At 42.5% G+C, this 16197-nt stretch overlaps 1 protein-coding gene across 4 annotated transcripts in view; it reads left to right on the top strand.

Annotated features, from left to right (window-relative positions):
- Positions 1 to 16197, top strand: part of MICAL3 (microtubule associated monooxygenase, calponin and LIM domain containing 3) — a 162967-nt gene that overhangs the window by 129248 nt on the left and 17522 nt on the right. For 3 of the 4 annotated variants that reach the window (XM_048301418.1, XM_048301417.1, XM_048301414.1), the window contains 8 exons: positions 403 to 537; positions 942 to 1033; positions 2560 to 4429; positions 5340 to 5434; positions 7253 to 7300; positions 9149 to 9199; positions 10790 to 10897; positions 11621 to 11714. In XM_048301418.1, the coding sequence (XP_048157375.1) occupies positions 403 to 537; positions 942 to 1033; positions 2560 to 4429; positions 5340 to 5434; positions 7253 to 7300; positions 9149 to 9199; positions 10790 to 10897; positions 11621 to 11714 (2493 nt within the window). The remainder of the gene's footprint in view (positions 1 to 402; positions 538 to 941; positions 1034 to 2559; positions 4430 to 5339; positions 5435 to 7252; positions 7301 to 9148; positions 9200 to 10789; positions 10898 to 11620; positions 11715 to 16197) is intronic. The other variant, XM_048301415.1, reaches the window with a different exon arrangement.

The raw sequence follows: 16197 nt of genomic DNA, 5'->3' as shown, positions 1-16197 counted from the left end.
TGAATTTCTCATGTCCTCTCGCCACGTGTCTTGTGTCTGTATTCACTGCTGATCCTGATGAATAACAAAAATAGAATTAAACTTGTGAAAGTTCCATAATACTGCATCAGAATCCTTCCCTTGCTATTGTAAAATTAACTGCATATGGCAGAAAACACTGAAAATTTTCCAGAGAACTGATAAGGCAGGACTTCAGTTGCTGGTTTAACTCTTGGTGCTAACAGTCCAATCATTTACTGCTTACATTTACTGCTTAAATGACTAATTGTCACACCGAGAAAGGAGTGAACATTTAGGTGTTCAGGTTATGAAAGTGGTTAGCACCACATGAATAGGAAATACTGTGTCCCGATGGACTTGTATCCAGGTTCTCTTGGTTTTTTCCCACCCATCCATGATCAGATGACATCGCGTCTGATGCAGAGGCGGAGTTTCGCTTACGTCGGGGACACGTAGAAGGGCCAGAGCTAAAAGTCTCTGAGGATGAAGAAGATGAAGAAGAAGAAGCAGAAGGTGCTTCTCACAGTGTGACAGAAGGTAATCACTTTCTCTTTGGTGCTTGAATGATGTTAATTGCATTTGAGATAGTCTATACAGTTATGGGGTTTAGGAGAAGAGAGTCTCTTGGATTTGAACCATCTCAGTATTCTCAGTGGCAAGGTCTGTGCTTGCATTAACATTTTGAGAAGAATGTTCTGAATCCATTAATTACAGCTTTGTAAAATGTGAGAACGCTTCTAACTTCTTTTTTCTTGTAGAAGTTGTTACATTAAAAAGCTTGTACTATTTTGGACATTTAAAAATTTATGTCTGTGTTACAGATGTGCATCCAGAATTTGTAAAAAGCCGAGATATTTGTCACTACTCTCTGTGTATAACATTTAAAAAAAGTAGAATATTAATGGTCTTATGTGTTTTTGGAACATTTTTCCTTTCCCTAGATCCATGCAAGCCATCCATCCCTATCCAGCCCCCTAGTGACAGTGTTCTTCCTCTGTCTCCAGCTGCTAGTCCCAAAGCAAAACAAGCAGAGGTAAGAAAGGGAGTCTTTGACATTTTCTACTTAGCACCTGTAGTTCAATGAAAGAGTTTGTTGGATAACCTAATGAGGACTGACATCAGTGGGCTCTCCTTCTTTCCTGTCTCTAATATTTATGTTGATCTTGAAATCTCACTTCATTTAGGCTTAAAATATAACGTATACTATCTTTCTTTCCTATTTTCAGAGTGTAGTGGCTTTATCACAGCCACACCAGTTTCCATCACAAAGCCCCGGGAAGAATTACACAGGGCATTTTAATTTCAGTGAGCAGTTAACAACAGGGAAATGTGACAAATGAGGGGAGCCATAAGGAAGGTGTTTCCTGTTTAGCCTGGTCTGCCTGTCTTTTATGTACCAACAGCAGATTCTGTACAGTTGTAGTTGAAAATTACAGTAGTGACCAAAGCAGTACCTCTTTATTCCAGAGTTCAACATAGCTCAGCTTAAGGACGTGAGGCATGTCAGTGTTGTACTGTCATGTTGGCAGCCCTGGGAGGCAGCTTGCAAGTCTACTGCAGTGTCTAAGAGCTGGAAGTACATGATCCTTAAAATGTTCAATTCAAGTTTTCCCTTCCAAATGTTTTGGGGTTTTGGTTTTTTTTTAAGGAATTGCTAAAATATTATCTTGGAGAGTTTTGGCATAGACCGGTTTACTTTTACAGTGGGCTGGGTGTGGTTTGCTGACAGCAATTGCTGACAACATTCACTTTCCATTAAAATAAAGTTTGGTTTTTTATGTCCATCTAATGATTCTATCAGACACAGTTATTGTTTAGCAGGCAGACGTTAGGACAAGGCCTAAATGCAGTTCTCAAGACTGTGTGTTTAATGTGTCGTACAAACACACAGTGGGGGAGGCTTATGCTCTGATGGTCGTGTGTCTGCATTCCAAAGAAAACTGGAGCAGAAGATGCTGTTGGAACACCAGAACTCAGTCAGAGGAGTCTGCTGCCAAAGGGTTAAATTGTCAAACAATGAGCTGTGCTCTTGAGTAAAAGGGCAGTCTGGATGCAGGAGAGGAAAACCAAAATTTCTCAGCTTATTAAGGGACAAGGTAATTGCAGCCTAATTTACTCTTAACAGAGAAAACATGGCAGCAGGTGCTCCTCAGCAGCAAAGTGCCATACGAGTGGGAGCTGGGGAGACTTGGATCAAATCTGTGAGAGATAAGGGACCACTGCAATACACAGAGTTGGAGATTCAAAGGGAGAGAGAGAAAAGATAGAAATAGACTTAAGGAATTTAATTTAGTGTTTTTTTTTCAAAAAATCCAATTTGCCTTGTCATCTACCAAGCACAGTTTACAATGGGGCAGAAAAGCACACCACACTGTTGAGAAATCCTAAGTGATGTTCAATGCCTGCTGATGGGATGCCATACGTGGGTTTTTTCATACTTTGATACTTAGATGGTTTCCTTATTTCTAGATTTGTTAAAAGCAAAAAAAAAAAAAAAAAAAAAAAGTATTCTGGTGTGCCCAGTGACTATTAATATTTCTCTTTTTCATTTTTTTGTAGGATGTAGAAGATCCCCTGGCCGAAGTGTGCCGTGCAATAAAGTCCCCAGAGCCACGCTTTTTTCCTGAGCCTTTTGTTCTTGAGGAAAGTCCAAAGGATGAAATTCCCAAAGACAGGAAAGTTAAGAGCCCTTTGGTGCCACCTTCTCCAGTGTTGTCCCAGCCGGTTGCATCACCAGAGGCCATTGCACCCCCATCACTAGCAGAGTCTCAGCCAGGAGCCCCAGCACTGGCTTCATCCCCAGTGTCTCCTCAACTGCCTATCTGTTCCCAGCCTTTGCCTTCTGCTGAAACAGCCATTCCATCCCCAGTGGAGCCTCCAGTATGTTTCCAACCTGTCCCAGCCTTAACGTCTACTCCTTTGGCCAAACTGGCCCTTAGGGGCCAGGATGGTGAGGTGGAAAAACTGGGGAGCCCTACTACTGCAGAAGAAGCCCTGAAACGGAGCAGCCTTGTGGAAGAGTTCTGGATGAAGAGTGCTGAAATCCGGAGGAGCTTAGGGCTCACCCCCGTGGACAGAAACAAGCGCTCAGAGAGTAACTTCACTGTGTCTGCTCTGGAGACAACTCCTCAGAAGACTTTCAATAGCAGGAATATTTCAGGGGATGAAAAGATCCCTCCTGTGAAACCCCAGCCTGCCCCAAGAAGACAGGGACTGTCCAAGTTAGAAAACGAGCAGATTTCTCTGCTCACTCCGAAGTCTCCATCAGAAAAAGAGCTAAGGATTTCCAGTGAAGTACGGGGAGATGTATCCAGCAGTTCTGGGCTTGGCCTTCAGGAGAGCTCATCTAACATGAGAACTATGGCTAGCCAGAGCTTCAACACTTCCGACTCCACCATGCTGACTCCTCCATCGAGCCCGCCCCCACCACCTCCTCAGAATGAGGAACCAGCCACGCTGCGTAGAAAGAGGTACCAAGCACTCTGGCAGAACGAGGTCGAAGCCAGGTCACCTCCAACACCAGCATCAACACCTCCTGCTCCTCGACACCAGGAGCCTGCCCCTCCTGCCAAGGAGTCCCCCCCGGCCAAGAGAGACGACGTGCGGAAGTCGTTTGCAGAGAGCGTGGATGAGATTCCGTTCGCTGATGATGTGGAGGACACGTATGATGACAGGACAGAGGACTCAAGCCTTCACGAGAAGTTCTTTACACCTCCTACCAGTAGGCCAAGGCCAGAGAAACCACATCTTTTGCCCTTGGTCAAAGAAAATGGTGGTCCACCCTCACTGGAAGGAGGGGGTCACCAAAAGAAGAGAGTGTTCCCTGACATTTCTGTGGAGGCCAAGGAGCTTGCTGAAGAAAGAATGAGAGCCAGAGAGAAGTCTGTCAAGAGCCAGGTGCTCCGTGATGCCATGGCTAAACAATTGTGTAAGATGAAAGATATGGAGATGGCTGCTGCTGCTGGGGCCACAAGGGCACGAAAGGCATCTTCCATGCCCTTGAAGACCAAAGAGCTGTTCTATGACTCTCCAAAGCATTTGGCCTTGAAATTAGCAGAGGGATCCGCACGAAAACATAATTCTGCTACTGAGAAGTTCTCCACTCCTCCTGCTGATATGGCTGGACCTGAAGGGTCTGTCAGCTCTTCAGAAGGCTCCAGTGGGAAGAGTAAGAAAAGAAGTTCTCTCTTCTCCCCTCGTAAGAACAAAAAGGAGAAGAAATCCAAAAATGATAGCAGACTTTCTGACAAATCTAGTGGTGGGACAGAGGAAGCAACAAAGCCTAGGTCGTTATGGAAGTCTGTTTTCTCTAGCTATAAGAAAGACAAGAAGAAAAAGGCTGATGAGAAATCCTGCCCAAGTACTCCCTCAAGTAATGCCACTGTGGATTCTGGCAAGCACAAGGCCTCTCCATTGATTACAGCTGCAGGTATAACAGATATGTGCCTCTGCACTATGTGCTTTTCCTACTTTTCCAAAGTATCCTTCAAAGTAGTTTTGGTTTGCTTTGTCATTCAGCTGCTTTGCTGAATGCTGCTGCTCCCCAGTGTCAAATGGGCAGAGCAGGGTAAGTGCAAGGGACTGGATTTGTGTGTCTGTGTATTGACAGAATCCACTGAAAAAAAAAATGGAACCCTAACTAAGAGTTCAACTCTCAATGTGTACAAGGCACATCTTTTTTCTGCCTTACATTTGAGAAACAATTTTTTGTTGGGATTTGTGGCATTTCATCCCTATTTTAAATCTGATCTTCATGTTTCCTTTGGCTGGTCTCTTTTCTTTCTTTCCACCTGGCTCCATGGTGGTTGAAGACTTGAGAGATGCCATTACTCCTGTTCTCAGCAATCTGATGGCTGTCTGCTGATCTCTGAAGGAGGGATTTTGCAGCCTCCTGTAAATCTTTCCCATGTCCACCAGTTGCAGGCCGAGATGTTTAATGGCAGCTTGGGATACAGTAAAGAAGTTACCCCTAAATGCGATTGAAAGCGAACATGTTACATTTCTCTGGCATTGTACAAACAGCCAAAATAGAGCCAGCTGATGTCCTTCCAAGTGCTGTATCTGTGCTAAGAGCATTGATACAGTACAAAGAGAGAACCATGACCATTTCTGACAGCATTTGAAGTAAGTGATGCTCTCTTAAAACAAAGCTCAAACTTGTGCTGGTCATTTTGTGGAGCAGGGCTTCTTTGGTCCCTCACAGGCAAAACAACTTGAGACTGACATGAAAGGACTGAGTATTTTTCGTGCTCAAACAGCCTTCAACCGAGCTCTGAAGAGTTTACAGAAAGGATCATTACCACTTCTCTAACTTCCCTTTTTTATTCCCGACTTTGCAGATTTACAGCTCCGTCAGCACCTGAGTTTCTCAGAGGACTCCGACCTCTCCAGTGACGATATTCTGGAACGCTCCTCCCAGAAATCCAAACGAGAGGTATGTAGGTGGGAAATGCCTTTTAGATGGATCTAGCACCGTTCAGATCACAGACTCAGAGAATCCCATCAGAAACTTGGGTGATTAATGTTGTTGTTTTTACTCTTTCTCCCAGGGAGCAGGTTTTCCTGTAAGTCTGCTCACTGTCCTATCTAAAATAAGATGGTTTCACTTGTTTTCATGATTACAAGCTACTCTCTACTGTTATAAGGAGCATCCATTGTCTCACTGTCCCATTACTGTACTGGGCACTGCAAGGAGACGGACTGGCGTGTAGTCTCCTGGGTATTCCTTTTTCCCCTTTTAAAAAATGGGATTTTGTTTCCCCTTTTCCAGTCAGTGGGAACTCCACCCGACTGTCACAGCTTCTCAAATATGATGGATTGTGGCTTAGGCCCTTTCTCTGCCAATTCCTTCAGAACCTGTGCACCTTCAGATGCCTTAGATGTTCTCAAATGTGACTTTCTCCTACACGGGCAGTTCTTCATTCTCCCAGCCCCTTCTATGACTGGGATGGTGTGGCTGGAGCCACTTGCTGGTGAAAATCAAGGCAATAAAGTTAGAGTACTTCAGCCTTTTCTATATCTTGGATAACCAGATTTCCAGTTTCCTTCTGGAGAGGGCCTGTGTTTTCCCTAGTATTCCTTTATCAGTGACATACCTACAGAAGCTTTCCTTGTTGCCATTGATGTCCCTGGGCAGATTTAATTTATCAGGGCCTTAGCTGTCCTAACCTGATCCCTGGCTGCTTGGAGAATTTCTCTGTATTCCTCCCAGGCTACCTGTCCTTGCTTCTACCCTCTGTAGACTTCTTTTCCTGTTTGAGTTTGTCCAGGACCCCCTTGTTCATCCACACAGACCTCCCAGCATTTTTGCCTGACTTCCTGTTTGTTGGGATGCATTGCTTCTGAGGTTGGAGGAGGCAATCCTTGAATATTAACCAGCTCTCCTGGGCCCCTCCTCTCTCCAGGGCTTTATCCCATGGCACTCTACTAAGCAGATCCATGAAGAAGCCAAAGTCTGCTCTCCTGAAGTCCAGGGTAGGGAGCTCACTGTGCACCCTCCTTACTGGCCTAAAGATCTATTATAAGGATTTAGTTTAATTGCACACATTTTTATGTGGAAAATACATGGTGAAAGCCAAGTTTCAAAGCTAGCTGTTTTTCAGCTATTTGATTCAATTTTAGAATGTCACTATTAAAGCAAAAACAAGGGAATAATTTAAGGAATTGTTTGCTCAGAGTAATGAAGAACCCTATTTTCATTCCTGGGAGCCTCTAAGCCCTGCTAGACAGAATTGACAAGGTTTGGAGGAATAAGTAGAGATTGTACTGACCCCACAGAACACTAAGGCTCTTCTGGTACACCAAAATGAAAACTGTGTTCCCACTGTTCTTTCCTGGTGGTGCCTGGTACACATGTTAAAAAAGCTCAAGAAGAAGAGAGCAGTTGGGAGGGCAATGTGACAGGCACAGGCCTGTTTCTCCTGTCTCAAACCTGTCGTCCCATGTGCACAAATCGGTCTCAGATGCCAAGTTAATCCTTGGCTGAGATGGCAAAGGTGTGGCAGTACTGCAAATTGAAGTGTCATATGAAATGTTTTCTAAGTATATGTAGTAGAATGAACTAGAATAGCTAATGAATTTAAGGCTGGTGGAAGAAATTGATGAACTAAATAGGAATTTTCTGTATTTACTTATCTCTCTTTTAATCTCTTTCCCTAGTTGGTCTAGATCTCATCTGAGAGGAAGATTATTCTGTTTTTATTTTATTCCCTTTTTTCTCTCCCCCTTCCATTCCCCCTTGCATGCCCTCAAGGCGTTTCATGAGAAATTCTGCATTTTCCAAGAGATGCAGAAGAATGAGGTACCTGGGGCCAGCAGAGGACATACCCAATACCTGGGGTTCAGATAAGAGTTAGAGTTACTGCTCTGCCCTCGGAGCTCCTTCCGGAGGAGGCAAGGATGCAGTAATGTCCATCCTTGTTTGCAGGCTTTGGACTGCCTTGATGGTAATTTTGTTTCTATGCTGAGCCACTTAGATTTAAAATGGCTCTTGCAGAAAGAAAGATCACATCTCTAAGCACTGGAGGGGATGGTAGGTGACAGTGGCAGATGCCTGGAATCCTCATACTGAAAGTATCTCACAAGCTCTGCCGAGGGTATGGGGGTAGTGTCTCATTTTCCCTCAATTGCTGTTACTGGAGTTACATTAAGAGTTTATTTACTCAGCCTCTGCTGAGTTTTCTTAAGACTAGTTTTGAGAATGTGTTTATTTAGAGGACATGGATGGGAAAACTCGACTTAGCTTGTTTTGTTGCATCCTGTCTAAGGATGTAGAATATATATGCAAACACTGGAATGCCTTGTTGTCAAAAGAAATGTAACCAAACTTCGAGTCTGACCAAGCTGGGTTTGTACTGATTTGGGGCAGGAGTTGTATTTTTTAAGTTATAAACTGCCTGCTACTTATTATGGGTGAGAGCTGACTTACTGTGTGCTTCTTAACTTTTATGTGAACCCCTTCTCCAAACTGAAATCCTGTTCGTGCTGCTTTTTTGCTAATGTAGTGAGCTTGCTTCCCAGACAGCCTGCTCTGTTTAGCCTGTTCTTTGTGATCAGCAGTGAATTAATTCAGTGTTGTTTAAGGTGGTGCCTTTGAAGAGAAGCATCTTGTAAAGCATTCCTGCCCCGTGGGTGTTGTGTTTGTAGGTGTATGTCACTGTGTGTGTGTTTGTCATTGTTCCTGTACTGCTGTGGTGGTGTGCTCACATCTGTTTTACCACCACAGGTAGCTTGCTTTTTCCTGGAGCGTGCAAACGTGCTGGTGGTGTTCTCTGGCTTCTCATTTGTGACTGGTTTTAGTTAATTGAATGTGAAAGTGCAAAATGCTGTCTGTTTGCCCAGAGTGGCACAATGCCTTCTGGACTTCATGACATGAAGGGAAATTTACCTCTCTTATTAGCAAATAAAGCAAAGTGCTTTACTTGCCTTATATTTGGGTACAGGGTAGCATAGAATGTCCTTGGCTAGAGAAAGTAGTGATTTCCCCCTCCTTTTCCTGCTCCTTTCCCCCTCCAGTTTTAGCTCCTCAAGATCTTTGGAGGCTCTCCTTTTAGGCAAGGAGATTCCATTACTGCAGGAGACACAACCCACTCTGAGCCCATCTGGCGTTTCTTAGTTCACAAAGCAGTGAATAATATTTATGATGTTGGTTACATGTAAATTATAATTTCTATGAAATAGAGATAATTTAAAACTATGGAAGAAACACAACTCCTAGGAGAGATTGTAAATCAGAATGTAAGTGGAGAGTTGTGTGATGGAGTAAATACATGGTTAGCTGAGCCACTTCAAACTAAATATGCTCCAGAAATAAGCCATTATTCCAAATCTTAAGCTGGAATTCTGTACTCATACGGGCAGAAAAAGGCCAAATAATTCCTCTGGAAAAAGGTATTTCCAAGTTGACTGTATCTTCAGGGAGGCTGCCAAAACTAATTGCCTTCAGAAAAGTGCTAGAAACTTGATTTTGTAGCCAGAAGTTCCATTGTGCTTCATCAGTCTGGGTCACGTTCAGCATTTGCACAATTTTGTTTCTTGTAAAAACCACTTTGTTTTATTACTGTGCATCTGTTTTCAATGTTGAACTGATTTTGCTTCATTTTGTACGTTTCTTTTTTATTTTTTTCCCTTTACCATTCCCCCTTTAAAGTCGATCTATGTACCACACGCCTTGGCATTCAAGAGATCATACTCGTCAAAGGTAGTGTCTCCATTCCCACTAGCTGGCCATTGTTGCATTGCATGTCCCCTTCTCCATTAACCCATTGAATCCATAGCTCCCCATCACATGTGCACTAACATCAACACTGACTGTGCATGCCTGAGATGTTAGCAGACATGGGCAGCAAGTTCTTTGTAGAGGATATGTCCCAAAAATGCATTAAGCTCCGAAATGTCTGGTTGGAATGCATGCGTTTATCAGTGCACCACTGTACCGTGATGTGGATGATCTGTGAGCTTCAGAACAAATTGGTTTCCAAGGCACTTAAATATGTTTGCATATTCTTCTTTTTTGATACTTAGAATGTGAGGTCAAAGGAATCATCACACTTTAATCAGCAGCTTTCAAAATTGCTGGGTTCCCTCAAATCTTAGTGGAATTCTGTATCAAGCTAAAATCAAGGCAGAAGTTGCTGCTTTCTGAAATTCTTATTGTCTTGTCTTTACAGTCACAACAGTGTTACAGGGGATAGGAAGGCCACATGCTCTGTCACTTTACCTTCTGATTTGAGTACCATTGTGGATTTTGTGCTTTAAAAAAAGAAAGAGTAAGGCATGAGCTTCTTGAAGCTTTAACAATGGTGCTTGCCAATGACCTACCTGAGGGATTTTTAATTAAGCTGTAATCCTGCCTTAAACTCTGTTCACTGAGAACCATCAACAGAGGCAGACTGACCAACGTGGCAGTACAATAACTAGATAAAGCAAATTTCAGGGTGGCCTGACATAACATTCTGTTCTTGAAATTGACCATCTACGGAGGAGATCTCCTTCCAGAAGTGGAAGACACATGTTTACAGCAGTCCCTTAAGGCTTACATACATGTACATGAGAAAAGAGGCTTTTTCTTCGCTGTAGTTTACTTAGTGCAGTTGTGAAGTTTTTTTGACACTCTCAAAACTCTTTGAGAGAAAGCCTTTCTAGGCTACAATATATCCAACTAGTGTATCTGGTAAGATCCTAAACCAAATTTCAGTAGTGTTAGAAAGACGTATTCTTAAACTAGTTTCACTGACAGAAGAGTAAATACCTTTCTATTTCTATAAACATAGCTTTTCCCCTTTTGGATGGCTTCTGGTGGTGTAATATTCTACACTAGCCTATAATAAGTCCTTAGCTTACACTGCTGTCACTGTACATGTAGACAAGCCTTTATCCTCTTTTGAAATGAAATCAAGGGGACCCCATCAAGATGAACCCTTTCTATGGTACTGACTGATTTATCTAAATCCATTTGGCTAAATTTATTGAGAAATGAAAGTTACTGAGAATAAAAACTGATTTGATCTTTGGGAAGATGTTTCATATAGTGGTGGAAGGCAGGGGTGGGATGTTATATAAAATCACAGCTTTGCAGCTGGCTTAAGTGCTTCTTCACTCCTGATTTGATCCTGAAATTGTTGCTCACTGCACTGTGAACACCTTTGCCTACAGAAGCTTGACTTTTGACACAACCATGGCAAAGACAGAACACCTCCCTTCTGAGATTTTTGGAAGAGAAAATGGTCATCCCTGCCCCCATATCTCTGAGCATGTAAATAAGATCTGCTGCTGTTTTTCCTTCCTTCAGAGGGCCTACACAGAAGAGGAGCTGAATGCCAAGCTGACGCGGCGAGTGCAGAAAGCTGCCCGCAGACAAGCCAAGCAGGAGGAGCTAAAGAGGTTACACAGAGCTCAGGTAGCGTCTCACAAGCCTCTTGTCATGGCACACACTCACCTCTGTGTGAAAGCACCCTGATCCTGACATTCCTCTGAGGGTGTCAGAACAGAATCCTCTCTTTCTACGGGAGTGTTCCTGCTCCTGCCCCCTCTTTCAAATTTCATGTCATGCCACAGAGAAGTGAAGAAAGGCAGGAACCTATCATGAGAGTTTTACAGGGAGAAAAATAATGCCTGTAACACCTTTCTAGCTGGAGATGCACTGAAAGGAACAGTGATACACAGATAATGCCTGATGGAGCTTCACGTATCATTGATTGCTTTGCTAGTTTATGCTGGTGGGTGAAGTGTTATCAAATGAACCTTTAATTACCAGAGAATCTGCTGGAAAACTGTTAACATCATCTATAGGTGATGGGATTTGTCAAAAACTCAGGGCAGGGGCTCAGCTGACTGAATAGCATCACCTCTCAGTTCAGTGTTCAGGAAGGTGATAGGAGTTGTAGCAAATGAGTGAATATCAAGGTGTTTGCAAATTTAGGGGTTAGGATGTAACAGGGTGAGGAGTATGTTGTCACCAGAATCTGTGATGCTTGCTGTTGAAGCAGGGTATTATTGTTGAATACAAATACTTGGTTTTGAAAAGGCAAATTTGACTGAAGTCTCTTAGTGCTGGATGTGTGCTGCAGATAGAGCAAGAGAATTGCTTTGGTGAGGTTCTGCTCCATTCTCCTCTGAACAGATTATCCAGCGGCAGTTGGAACAAGTGGAAGAGAAGCAGAGGCAACTTGAGGAGAGGGGAGTTGCTGTGGAGAAGGCCCTTCGAGGAGAAGCAGGTATCCATCACAACTTGGTTTGGTTTTCCATGTTTTCTTATCAAGTGCTTGTGCAGTAATCCATAGCTGTTTGGATTTTAGAGGCCATTGGACCATTATAGCCTAGAGACTGGGCCCAATGTGAATCCGTTCTCCCTTTTCTGCTCTCTTTTTGAGGCCTTGTTTTTCCTATGTTTCTTCTAATTCTGCAGCTTCCCTGTTGGCAGAGACTTAGTTCACTTACCTTTATTTGAGGTGTAGGAGGTAATTCTCCAGCTACTAATAATGGCTGACTGTTTCTGCATACCACTGGATCCTACAGCTAGAAAATTGCAGAGGTTTCCTAGCCACCATTCACACAAAGTTGTCACAGTAAGACAACCCTGTTTGCCTGTTAAGGAAATAATTGTGAAACTGTGTGTGCTTTCTCTATTGTGTTGGATTATCAAGGTAGTGTCCTTAAAAGGGACCATCACAGAACATCTTCCTCACTGCACAGCCCAGCACACTGGCTACTTCTGACAAAGTTGTGCAGAGCAGAAATGCACACGTGTCCTGAAAGGTATCCATGTCAAGCTGCTGGAGAAATGTTGTGTGTACTTAAATTAAATGAGTATCATCTGATCTGGCAAGCATACGAGTGGAGGAATACCTGGTTCAGATAATGCTGATAGTAGTATAATGATTTGGAAAAAAAATCCTCAATTTGCAAGGAGTCAAATATCCAACAGGCAAATGCAGTGTGCGTGTACCTGACAAGGCCAGGATTATGTACCTGATTACAAGGGGCAGAGTTCAGAAATGGCAAGAGTGGAACAGGTGTTTGGAAAATGTTTGCTTGTTGCTTGAAGAGCCGCATCTACGCCTCTGAAAATGGAGCTTGGTTAAGCAGTGAGGGTGCACCCGAGAAAAAGTAAGTTGTGACTTCCTGCCAATTACTACTCAGCCAGAATTAGGTATGTCTGGTGCTCTGTAAGGGTGTGCCAAAGAAGCAGGACTGAGTGCTTACCAAAGCAAATAGGCACTACAGGTGTGAAGAACAATCTTGAGGACTTCAATATGTTTATGATCAGGCTTTTTCATTTGTGGGATCAAAAAAATAGCCTTGTGCAAACCCCTGTGTTTGCGGAGCTGCCTCCTTCCTTATGCTGTGTGTTCCTGTGTGGTCCCACTCTGTTCTCTGGCCTGCCAGTTACTGCACTTACTAAACCCACCTCCATTGTTTCTGATGGTTCTTTTCATTTTCCTTCTTTTCATCTGGAAGTCCATCTTGATTATTGAGCTGCTGAATGACTTTCATGTAAGACATACCAGCACAAGTGGAAAATCTTAGCAGCTGAGAGAATATTATTCATGATAGAGTTTTCTCACTGAAGAATCACAAAATGCCTAGAACACATTCAGAGAGGACAGAATATCACCAAGAGTAAGATAGTATAATGGGAGACTGCAGAATTAAACCTTTGGAAAAATAGCTTCTCACTCCCAGCTCTCCCAAATGGAAGCAGTCTGAGATGAGCTTGTGTATTTGTGAATTTCCTAGCAGAGCTGTGAAATTGTGGGTCCTGCTTTGCAAAAGGGATCTTTTCTTCAGGAAGTCTCTAGGGTGTGCCTTGCTCTTGCTAAATGTTTCTATCAACAGGTCATACATTATCTTTGCAGAAGCTTAACTCTGGCATAAAGAATTTACCATCCTCAACTCTTCCCCTTATTTCAGGAGATCAGCCAGAAACACATTCGTTGGGGTGGAAAAAAAACCCCAACCATATTCTAATCTGTGTTGACTGAAACACAAGATTATAAATCAATTCTGTGCTTCACCCCTTCAGGTACTCTTGCATGGCCATAGAATCATTTAGGTTGGAAAAGAACTTTAAGGTCATGAGTCCAACCATGAACCGAACACTGCCAAGCCCACCACTAAACCACGTTCCTAAAATGCCACATCCACACCTCTTTTAAATACCTGCAGGGTGGGGACTCCACTCCTGCCCTGGGCAACCTGTTGCAGGGCTTGACAAACCTTTCCATGAAGAAGTGTTTCCTAATATCCAATCTAAACCTGCTCTGGTACAACTGTAGGCCATTTCCTCTTGTTGTGTTGCTTGTTACTTGGGAGAAGAGACTGACCCCCATCTGGCTACAACCTCCTTTCCAGAGGTTTAGAGAGCAATAAGGTTTCCCCTCAGCTTTCTCTTTTCCAGACATTTTACATATGTTTGCAATAAAGTAACTGAATTCCTTCTTTTTGAGATCTGTGGCATCACATTCCTTAAATACAGTTAATTTCTGCCTGCAATATCCACTAATTATTCGAGAGGGAAGCATCATTTTTCTGTCATCTGCATTGTGACCTAACGGTGACCACTACATTCAGCAAGGGCTGCTGTGTAAAGGTGAGGAGTCCTGCTCTTGTCTCTGATCAGTCTCTCCCCTAATGAAACCATGAAAACAAAAGTTCAAAAAGGGAAATGCAGTGTGTAAAGTGGTGTTGCCATCCAAAAAAAAAAAAAAATCTCTTTATGAGGTTGTACAAGGAGAAAAAATGGGGGAGCTTGCGAGGTATGTCTGCTGTGCACTTAGTTTGTCCACATAAATAGAGAAGGATTGCAGTACAGCATCAAAATAATGGCTTTTCCATAGACAGCAGCCAGTATTAACTGTTCAGGGACAATGTATTAGGCTCCATAATGAGTGGGTTTTTCAGGTTCCCTCCCTGTAGGGAAAGAAAAAATCACTTCTTGGTTAGCATTTAAATATGAGGTTTTGGGTAATGTTAATGGTAGTTTCTTACTACTTAAAAATCCAGGCAGAAGAAACACAATTCTGTAACTTGCAATGATTCTTTTCTTTTTCTGTTACAGAAAAAGACAAGACCATCTGAACTACTTCTCTATGTAGTTTATCATCTTCTAGCATATTGCTTTAGTCATCTTTCCTGTCTGTAAAGAATTGCAAATTTTTCTTTTGTAGAGGTCTTCCACTAACTTTAATTCCTCAGATCTCTCAGCTCTGGACCACTTTCCATTTGTAGAAAAAAAAGGTTTTTCAGTTCGACTGGTAAGAACAAAACCAGTTCTCTAGATAAAAATTTCTTTACTTAGAATAGTTTTGTTTCTACTTTCTATCCACTTTGCATCATCCTTAATATGTTACTGGCAAGTAACTTACACTGAGAAGACTCTCAATAAATTCTTCGCAGTGATGCCCTGCTGTCTTCCTGAGAGGTTACAGCTTTAGATCCTAGCAATAGATAGAGGCAGCTCAATATTCTTTCCAGGAATTTCACACATTATCTGCTGTTTGTGAAGTTGGAATACTTACAGGGTGGTACTTGCTCTTCAACTAATCAAACTCAGAAATGTTTTGGATGTCACCATCAACTTTAATTCTGACAAAATAATTGTACCTTGTTGGCCACCTCCTTGTCTTTTCCTTTTTAAAATTAGCTCAGCCTCAGGCATGGCACAGTTGGTCTTTTATTCTTTCAAAAGCTGAATGCTCAGTCTAACATTTCATTTCTGATTCAGAAAATCTCACAACCTATGATTACTTAATTGCCTTAATATGTTCTCTGTGATTATCTTTGAAAATCTCAGCCTTTGATAGTTGCATTCATAGCAAGAATGAATGATTAGGAGGGTAAACTCTATTTCAAGTGGCAGTGTAAGCTCTGTTCCAGGGGCAAGTTTGTCATACACAGGTGGTCTAAGCTACTGTCATTCCTTGTTTTCCTTCCCTCCCTCCCCCCTTCCTATTGCACCATGGTATTTCACTACAGTGGTAAAGTAGGATCTCAGTGAAGAATTTTCTCAGTTTTTTGTGGTGTCCCAAGAGACACCTTGGATGAGTTAATTAATGTAATATAATATTACTAATGCAACAGTACTTTGTATTATAGTGCATTCGCCTGTTTGGACATGCTAATGACTTTAATTTCCTCTGTGAATTTTTCTTTTTTTCAATTATTAACTTAAAGAGATGTCAAATCAGAAATTTCCAGAACCTTTCTTTTATTCCCTTTAGCATAAACCTTGACAGTTGTTTTTAAGAGCTTAGAAAACATCTACTGTCAGATCAATACTGAAAAGTTTAAGAGCCCCCTCTTTACATCAAATGAATCCTATGCAGTGAGAAATATTGCTCTCAGTGTTTCCATCTGTCTCCTCCCAACGAAATGTTCCACAGTGCTAGACTCATGGTGCACTTGTCTCTAGCAGCTGTGGAAATGCACATCTCTGTCCTGAAAGCTGCTGTGCAGTTCTTGCCTGGCGCAGAGACTGCATTAGCAGGAACACACAATCCCATCTTCCTACGCCTGAGTGTTTGCCATTCATGTGGGCACTCACTCAGTGCCTTCCACCTGTGTGCCATACACCATCCTCCACTCACCCACCTCCAAGAAATCAACCCTTACACCTTTCCTGTAGCTGTCCTAAGAAATTACACTGTTTCCTTCTGACATATTGCTCAGCTCCAAAGCAACAGGATTAATTCTGCTTTT

The sequence above is a fragment of the Corvus hawaiiensis genome, chromosome 4, assembly GCF_020740725.1.
Source record: "Corvus hawaiiensis isolate bCorHaw1 chromosome 4, bCorHaw1.pri.cur, whole genome shotgun sequence".
Classification (NCBI taxonomy): domain Eukaryota; kingdom Metazoa; phylum Chordata; class Aves; order Passeriformes; family Corvidae; genus Corvus; species Corvus hawaiiensis.
This window is presented reverse-complemented; position numbering and strand designations above follow the sequence as displayed.